General features: G+C 39.7%; 1 protein-coding gene across 1 annotated transcript in view; it reads left to right on the top strand.

Annotated features, from left to right (window-relative positions):
• Positions 1 to 391: 391 nt before the first annotated feature.
• Positions 392 to 9,773, top strand: part of fkbp16 (FKBP prolyl isomerase 16) — a 34,095-nt gene continuing 24,713 nt past the window's right edge. The window contains exons 1-3 of the mRNA XM_020613793.1: positions 392 to 833; positions 1,108 to 1,277; positions 2,257 to 2,345. Of these exons, the coding sequence (XP_020469449.1) occupies positions 392 to 833; positions 1,108 to 1,277; positions 2,257 to 2,345 (701 nt within the window). The remainder of the gene's footprint in view (positions 834 to 1,107; positions 1,278 to 2,256; positions 2,346 to 9,773) is intronic.

The raw sequence follows: 9,773 nt of genomic DNA, 5'->3' as shown, positions 1-9,773 counted from the left end.
CTGACAGATTAGGTTTTTCTCTTTTAGTCCTGCAGATTACCACTGCACAAGGCTGCTAGCTGAGACTGCTTCACTGTGCTGCAATTTCTTTATTGATCTTTCTTTTTTTTATTATTATTATTGCTGCCACATCACTGGACTCCAAAGACTAAGAGAGGAGATCACACACTGCAATATAACTGCAGAAGCTACACAGCTGCAAGTTGGACATAGCTTTTAAAACCCTTATATCAGGAATTATGAATTAATTCTGAGTTGGATTAATGAAACACTATTATAGAGATTTGGTGTAGGTGGCAGCAGAACAGCTAACTTGCATCTAAGTGGAACATTGACTCAGCAAGGAGAATCATTACTAATGCAGATAAGGTCCGTTGGTTTCGGTAGGTAAATGGAAACAGAGCCAGCTTGTGAAAAACATGAAGACCCTGCTGTGGAGCCTACAGAATGTGAAGTAAGAGAGGCCATTTCTGCACTTGCCCACAGGGAGCGTCACACCGAGCATCCCTGTGGGCTTGCAGAGGAAGGCGACAAGCTGAAAAGGAAAGAGCAGGTTGAAACACAGAGCTGCACAGGAGAGAGTAAAAGTGTTAACATGAAAAGGCCCTCTGATCTTGAGCAAGAAGGCAGAGAGACGGAATGCAAAAATTGGAGGAAACTAAAAAAAACAAACAGCTGGAAGATGGTACGATTTCAAGACCCCTCAGCAGACAGTGGTGTGTTGGAGAGGGACACCTCAGCAGAGAGTCTTTTTCCGGAATATGTGACGGAGGAGTGGACTTCATCAGTGTTTGAGGAGTTGTTCATGGCAGAAGACTGGCATGACATTACAGGTCAGAACACATTTGTGAATGTGGAGACGTGTAAGAATTGGTATTAGAAGGTAAACTTGCAAAAATATCTATCCTTATCAATAAATAGTGCTTTTATTTTAATTAACTTTGACTGCCACATTTATTTTTGATTTGAAACCAGAGCAGAAGAAAACCAAAATGTGACTCAGATCAAGCTTGGTGTGTTTGTAGCTGTTTCTGAGCGTGTGTATACCAAGAACTAGCAGATTAACCCTCTTCCTTCTACATGACCTTCTCTTCTTTCCTCACACAGAGGACAGGCTGTTGAGGAAGAATGTGCTGAAGCCTGGAGATCTGAACGCACTGTGCCCCACCTGGGGACAGGAGGTTACTGTGAAGATGCAGTGTGTCCTGGAGGACCGCACTGTGGTGGAGAAGGACAGCAAGCTTGTCTTTGTTATTGGAGAGGGAGATGTAAACCAGGTGAAAGCTTTTGTGTACTCAATGTGTACAAGTTAATGGACTTAGTTCAAACTAACTCACTACTGTTAATGGAGTGCCCCATGGTTCGGTGCTTGGCCTGCTTTAATATTCTCCTTATATAAACAACATTGGCGTTGATAATGATGGAACTCATACTCCTTGCTATGCAGATGATACAGTTTTATATACCTGTGCATTCTTGCTCAGTCACTCACTAAATTGCAGTCTGTGTCAAATATTGTACTATTTTGGCTTACTGAACTGTAGCTTCTACTGAATGCATACAAAACCAGGGTAAGGTCTTGGATGTTATGAATATCTTGGACTATGGTTTGATTAATTTCTCTCTTTTAATTAACATGCTGAAAAACTTAGACTGACCTCGGGGTTTTACCTTGGACACAAGTCTTGTTTTTCTTTGGAAGCCAGGAAAAGGCTGGTGGCTGCCACCTTCATACAGATTTTTGACTACAGTGACTTGTTATGTATGAACTCACCAGCACAATGTAATTTTACCACAGTGCATTAAGAGCTGTTACCAACTTAAAAACCATTTACCCAGCACTGTGCTTTACACATCAGTTGGTTAGTCATCTCTCTCTCTCTGTGCCTTTTGAGTCATTGGAATATTTTTATTTACAAATTCATTTTAGACAAACTTCCCCCATACCCTTTGCAAACTTATTTCACTGAGCTCATCTTCAAGATGCACGTGTGTTGTCTGTCCCCATGTGTTTGGACAGAGATGGGAAAGGACAGACCATATTACCTAGAGTCGTGCAGCTGTTGTAGTTAAGAAGCAGGTCCACATAATTAAAACTTGAAATCCATTTTCAAATGGTTATCAATTAAGAACATTGTAATGCACAACACAAAGTTATCCTTAGATGTGTTTTGGGTAATTATTCAGAAAGGTGAAGATAAAAAAAAAAAAAAAAGTGTCAGTCCTTTTATATAAAATGTTTTTTGACACCTGTAGGCCCTGGAGGAGTGTGTCATGTCCATGCAGGAAGGCGAGCTCACATTACTGCTGACACATTCACAATATGCCTATGGACATCTGGGAAGGTAAGGATTTTCCAGCTATTGTTGTTTAATGATAAACGACAGAATTAAAGAGCATGTTGAAGCAGTGATAAAACTTTTCCAGGCCATTTTTACCTGCTGCTGTAGGGGCAGCCTGTTTTTCCAGAGGTAGCAGGGTTAACGAACCATAAACAGGAGCAGATGGCTTCCTCCAGACACCATTCAGAGGCGGCCTATCAATGGTGTATTTGTAACCTCCCAACCTATTTGGAGGGCACCGCTCATATTACGGCCAGCGGCTTAGGTTTATAGCCTTTACAGCATTAAAAGAGCCAGTATAAACACAGAGGAGATTTGTGCGTCAGTGACGAATACCCGTTGCTTAAGGTTTTAATATTTACTTTAGATAACCTGAACACGTGACAGTGAGACATTAATGCACATTGGTGATTTGATGAAATTGTGTATAATAATATATTGCTGAAAACATTTGAGGAAAAAGCCTTCTTATTATATTGTTTTCTATATTTTAATATATTAAACCAAATACCTCAATGCACTCAATTATCATGTGGCAGTAAAAGCTTTAAAAAGGTGCTGGATTCAGGGATAAATTTGTGACCCAAAATCATTTTTAACATAGTAAAACAACACAAAAAAACCACAGTACATCTGAACATTGCTGACAACATACTGTTCAAATGTACTACACAGTGTAACATGAAACCATGTTTTTCCATTGTGTGTATGATACTGTTTTAGCCTCTTCTGTGTTAAGGGTGTGAGGTCCTTTTTGTGTTGTGTAGCTCTGAATTGGGGAATGATGGGACATGGGGTGTGAGTGAGGAGCGTCTGAGGTGTCGCCTGTAGTCTCGCTCTCTGTCTCTGTCATCTGTGGCGAAGGAGGCAGAAAAAAAGTGGGATACAGTGGGAGGTTAGTTAATGATTGTTTTGATGCTGCTGATTAGGGTTGTGTGCTGTAGGGCCAAATTTAGCTGTACCATAGGGTAGACAATCAGGGATTTAAGCCAACGCTTTAAATATGGTTCACTTACTGAGGTTACTCGTTGCCAGTCACTGAAATTAAATGTTAATGATTTGGTCTGAAAATCAAAAGGTATGTAATGAAACAACACATTGCAAATTTAACTAAAGCCACTCAAGTTAATCTGTTAAACAAACCATACATTGATTGAAAATTCTTCTCTTCAAAGAGCAGACCCTGCCTATCGGCACCTGTAATGAACATGTTTTGCTTCTTTAATTTCTACAAAAAATTAAGTGTAAAAACTACAATTTGTCATTTTACAAGGGGTTTTGTGTTCTGCGCTGTTGCCAGACATAAAGTAGAGATTGTAGGAAGTTACTGGACCCAACCAAGAAATTTTGGTACATTAATTATACATTTACATTGTTGCACAGATTTACCAAATTGAATCATTATTATTATTTTTGCAAGTAGGTGAATTTTGTTACATCTGGACAATGCCAAGTTAGCTGGGTCCCCATTTTTTTGTCTTTATGCTAAGCTAAGCTAACTGGCTGCAGGAGGTAGCTCTGTATTTTATGTACAGATATGTAAGATGTATCATTCTTCTCATGCACATCTCATCAAATGTCAAGATATTTCTGAACTTTTTCCTTATCATTTATGGCATGTTGGTCTGTATTATCTTTCTTGTTGAGGTTTATTACAGAAGTAATTAGTATCAAAACATATTTGGCATATAAGTGGATAAAAATAAGAATCACAAGCAGTGACTGACATGTTTCATAGTAGATTTGACAGGTTCAGCGTGTCTGTGATGTGACGTGACAGAGAAAAAGTGAGGGGAAATCTCATTAGCCCCTCTGTTTTCTGGCAGATGCGTTGATTGAACAGTCACCTGGTGCAAACAGTGCTGTGAAGAGTACTTCACAGGTATTTATCAGAACAGTGTGCAAAGCTGGTCACATAGTATCATTGTGGTCTGTAGCTTGGTGTGCAGATGGCTGGCTGCAGCATGTGATGTGATCAGAGCCACAACTCCACAGGAAGGTTAATGTGAGGACAGTGAAACCAGTAGAAAAGTCTGGAGCACTTATCTGATTGATTACAACAGACAGGCTGGTCAGAATTAAATCGGTTGTAAGAAACACTGATGTTTTTCCTGTGAGACATTAAAGCCTCTGAGCCTTTGAAAGATGATATGTGATGAAAGACCTCATCACGTTCGCTTTTTCAAGGAATAGCATGCATCAACTGTTCCCCACTGAGACATATTACTCAGTGACACAGACTGCATCCCCACAGTCAGCAGGTAATTATTAGAGAGCAGTGGAAGCTAACATCTGTTTATCTCTGGAAAGGCACAAGTTTAACACTTATAAACCCTCCGGAGGCCACGGGGAGTATGCCTCATCAACCATGTCATTAAATATCACTAGCATCTGCATTTTTTTTTTTTTTTGTCTGAATTAAATGAAACTTGGACAGGTTCCATTATATACATATTACGTATATATGTATTTCTCGTTATATGTGAACCACACAACTAGTTTAAAGACTTCTTCAGTCTGAAGTGGTGCACTGGTTGCATTGGTCAGCTGTCAAACATACACAGAAGCTTATGTCCCAGTGCTGGCAGTGAAGGTGTTTGCATACTTTTGCCCTTGGCACATCTGACAACTACCTTAGTTGCACATGTTGAAGTGGAGTTAATTAGACCACTGGGATGTGTCACAGTTAAAATAATAGTTTAATCTGAGTCCAGATGGACAGTGTCAGCCAGTTAATCATTCTACTGTTACATCAATGTCAGGTGGGAATTGTGTGCTATTTATGATAAATACAACATTTAATGTATTTTTAAAATAATTTCTAAACAAGACTTACAGTTGAAGTTAAACCTGCTGAAACATAGTGAAAAAGGTCTATCAGAAACAAAAATGTAATCAGTTATCACTGTAGGCTAAGCAATAAAAGGCCTAACCCCTATTTGAAAAGCATAAACACATGTATACTTTTTAAAGTAAACTATCTGCAGAAAGTGCTACAATTAAAAAGCCCAGCCCTTTTAAGGCTGTAGGACAATTAACAGACTATATTAGGAAGATTTAAGGGGCCTGTTGTTAATACTGGAGTGTCAGGGACTGAACAGTAAGGCAGAGGACACAGCACTTACCTAAAAATAAGGATAAAATACAAACACCTATCAAACGGGGACCTAAAAGAGATCAACAAAAGAAAAGGCAACTTAAAATACAGCAAACTAAACTGATCAGTACCTCAAACAACAATGGAAAAAAAAAAAGATACAAATGACACAAATGAGGAACATACATAAACATTGAACAAAGTCTGCTGACAAAATATTTTTTAGCGGTAAAAAAAACATAACTTGACAAATAAGGTTTTAACATAAACAACAAAGAAACAATATATTTCTCCCAAACTCCCCCTTTCTTGTATTGGGCACTTGGTACAGTCCAGGCCTAGTGGGAGGCATTTAAACCTGCTGCTGCCTCAGTCCAATCTGTTTGTCGGAACCACCCCCATCCATGCACCAGGAAATGGTAACTGAAAATGAAAATTTGCACACATTAGCAATGTTTTGACAATACGAAATTAACCAAATGTGCATGTTTCATTTATTAATTGTGTATGTCTAAACCTAATGTCAAATCAAATCCCTAAACTCTACCTACAACTTAAATCTACACGTGAACAAAGAAAACAACAGAACATTAGTTAATTCTAGTGTTGGTGGTGGCTTAGGCCCTCACATGGCGAAGACCTGGGCTGAGACCTTCACAGGGAGTAAGTAGATCTGTAACATTAGCATATGTAATGCAGGTTGTTGAACACAAGTGGTAGGAACTTAAACTTTATTTGAGAGTGCACCAGGCAAGACTACCACATTGTGACATACAGCATATTTTGTATTATTAATTATTTTTAGTTGTACTGTTTGGATGTCTCCCATTTTGGTACTGTCTTTTGTTTTTGCACTTTACAGTTCCTTTATTTATTTACAGCTGTTGAACAAGCAGAACACAGACCTGCAAAAATGTGACGTCACTGCTTTGCCTGCGATCCACTCACTGAGATCCTCGTTTTACCTCTAAAGCAGTGCTGAAATTTAGCTCCCAGAAAGAACACACCTTCAAAGCAGGCAGAGATCAGTGGAATCAAACACAGAACCCATGATGAGCGTTACTCGGCTTGACCCGTTTTCGGTTCTTATAATGGAAAAACCACTTAAGGGTCCCCGAACTGAAGCATGGGGTATTCTACGTGAAACAATACAGACAATAAATGACTAACAGTGACTCTGAACCAAGAGATGACCTGCACAGACTGAAATACAACATAGTAGTAGTAGTTACTCATGTACTAAACACATAGCCTTTAAAGGAACTGTAGAGACTCTATGGCAACACACCAGATGGCATTGTCATTTTCTGTGGGCAGAAAAACAAATCATTCCTACTGTGGGGGGAGAGAGGGGAATCTTCCTCTCTCTGACCTTGAGGGAAGTGGGACTGTAGGCTGCTAGAGCCATGATTACACTAGGCTTACTGATCTGGCTTTTTATAGGCAGGGTGGAGTGAGTTGAGTGAGGCTTCAGTTCATGGGAAAGTCCTGTAACATTTACCTTGATGATTGATGGTTACTGTGTAATATTCATCATCAGTTGTAAGCTGTGAACTATAATTTGATCTTGTGGTGTTTCCTTATTCTGTCAGAATGCCAGGCTGTCAAAGGTAAATGGTTGCCAGTGTTTGATGTTTCGAGTAGTGTAGGTGTAAATATGATGAGGTGGGTTCATGTGCTTTTCTTCATGACTTGGTTTATTCACAACACTATAAAATATTGGTAAAATACAACATAATTAAACCTTGTCAGGGATTGATTTATAAAGTCCTGAACTTTTTACATTGTTGTCCACTGAATCAAGATTGAGACAGGTATTTTGTATCTGATATTAAAAGGTAACTTCACAGATTTTACATTTCAGGTCTTCGGAGGTCTACTGCATACATGTAAAACTTATATAAAGCTTTTTGCAGCGCCAAAAGGAGCTTAGTGGAATCTGACAGTCTTATGTCAGATGGTGCCAAAGTCTACAAGTTTGCAAATGAAAAATATCTGGGTGCATGGGTTAGAAAGATCTGACGTTACCAGACCTCTGCTTTTTCCACATTTTAGTTGGAGTTTAGCCACTAGAGGCTACATTAGCTGCCCTTCATAGCTGTCAGTCATGTGACTGGCATGGAGCCCTGGAGGGCAAAAAACCCTTCCATCATGGTGGCTAACACTGGGCAGTTGGCAGAGAACTGCAGCACAGGCCTGTTAATTTTCTAGTGCTTTTCTTCTAACTTCAACAGCTCCTTGTGAATCAGAGAAAAAACCTTTTTCTGATTGTTTCATTGTGGTTACAAATAAACACGGCCACACCTCCACACAACCCTGCAAGAAGGATTTTGTGTGAAGGCAGCCAGACCACAGTCTTCATCCTCCTCCTGTCTGGCCTGCTGTGAATGATCTCTGCCCTGCACCTTGTGTGTGTATGTAGCTAAGTCCATTCCCTACCAGAGCCCAACTTTGGTGATGTTTACATATCTTGTGGAGAATCCCTCCTCTTATACTGTCACCAGAATGAATTGTTAGAAAAGTACAGACACTTGTATGTATTTTAGATGTGCATGGGTCAGTAATTCAGCTGTTTTGGAGGTGAACGATAAGAATCAAAGTGCTAATTATCTACATTGATCCATGGGTTGTTAGTTTCAGGGTCGCTGTACTCAGCATTCTAGGGCACTAGTGACAAGGCAGTAATATTCTGGTTATGTTAACACAGTATCTTGTGACAAACTGTATCTGGCAGTTTCTAAGGCTGTGACATCCCATGAAAACTATGAATTAGCATGATGCATCCAAGTCTAAGACTGAAATGTCATCAGTCAAATTGCACTGTGGGTAAAGTAAGCGCCAGGTTACAACAAGGATCAAGAATGTGCGGAAACATGATGAACTTGCTGGTTCTTCTACATCAAGATTTGGTCTCTTTTTAAACTGTCTGTTGTGCGTCTGACAGTGTAATAGGAAAGCAATACTAAATCAGTGGAGTACCCCTTTAAAAAAATAGAGTAGTATTCTACAGCTAAGCTAGCAACTCTTGGAGGCTATACCAAGCTAAATGCTAACATCAGCAGACTAACAGACTGATAGATGATACACTGGAATCTCAAGGGCCACATCCCTAGTATGGCTAAAGAAAAAATAGAATCATATGATCAACACAGAAAATGTAGTTAGTATGCAGGTGTAGCTATGTTTTTTTCTACAACTATTATATCCTAGTGTTTTTATCCATATTGGAATATAATCAAGTCAAAATTTATCAGATCAATTTCGACCTGTAAAACATCCAGCTTGTATCAAATGAATGAATGTCACTTTCGGCTTTTTCCCATAAGCATTAGCATTAATTATAAGTACATTAAGTACATTGTTTATTGTGAGTGTTCTTTCTCTTCTTGCAATCCACTCTTTTGTGTCACACGAAGTAACATGACACAGCCAAGAACTGGTAGTTCAGCTTTTTATTACATCAGGTACTTGCCAGTAGACGGGTACAGTGACTGACTCACCACAGACTTATACTGGTGTCTGTCACTTTTACGCACACCGGCCCTCCTCCCCTGTCTGCAGACACGAAAGCTTGTTGTCTGCGCTGAATGTAGAATGACTCACTCTGCAGAACCACCTAATGTGACCTTTTGAGACGCTCCTCTGTGGAAAACAATATCTATTCTAAACCATTTGTCTCAGTCGAAAATTACGTTGAAAAACAGTCTTCAGTGTGATGTAGCTTACACCAGCATGAAGAACACTTTTCTGTGCTTTATGTTATTAGTGGGGGATTCCAGCAACAACTGAACTCGGATCACACAATTTAAACAAGTTTGTAGCTTGTAGGTTTCGTGTATCTCTTTAACCTCACAGATAGAGCAGGCAGACTGATAACCACACCTAAACCGCTCTAGGAACAGGCCAGCAGGCACCAACAGCTGTAGCATGCTCCAGATAAGATCAGGATTAGCTATCAATCAGCATGCGCTCTTCTGTTTGCCACAGCCGCTGTGCCAGATTAGTTTGAAGCTTCATGTGTTGACCTGTAGCTCAAAAAAAGACATTTGTGAATTAATTTAATTTGGACAGAACACCATAAAAAAAATAGATGGTGGGTTGTTCTGGCGCTGCAACAGTATTTTGCCACTCAGGCCATTGTTTGAACTGTGCATTTCCCTCATCTAATCTCCCTGGATGTTTACCTTTTTCCCCTGCTGCTAGCAGGCATATCTCTCTCATCAACACAGCCTGGGCTGTAATATAGCACTGCACTCAGTTATTTCAGCTTCTGCTTTTCATAGTTTGGGGTGTGGGGTGTGGAATTGGGGGGGGGGTTAGTGCATTTTATCAAC

This window comes from Monopterus albus, unplaced genomic scaffold (genome assembly GCF_001952655.1).
Source record: "Monopterus albus unplaced genomic scaffold, M_albus_1.0 scaffold5.1, whole genome shotgun sequence".
Taxonomy (NCBI): domain Eukaryota; kingdom Metazoa; phylum Chordata; class Actinopteri; order Synbranchiformes; family Synbranchidae; genus Monopterus; species Monopterus albus.
The sequence above is the reverse complement of the archived record's forward strand: the minus strand, read 5'-3'. Positions and strand labels throughout refer to the sequence as shown.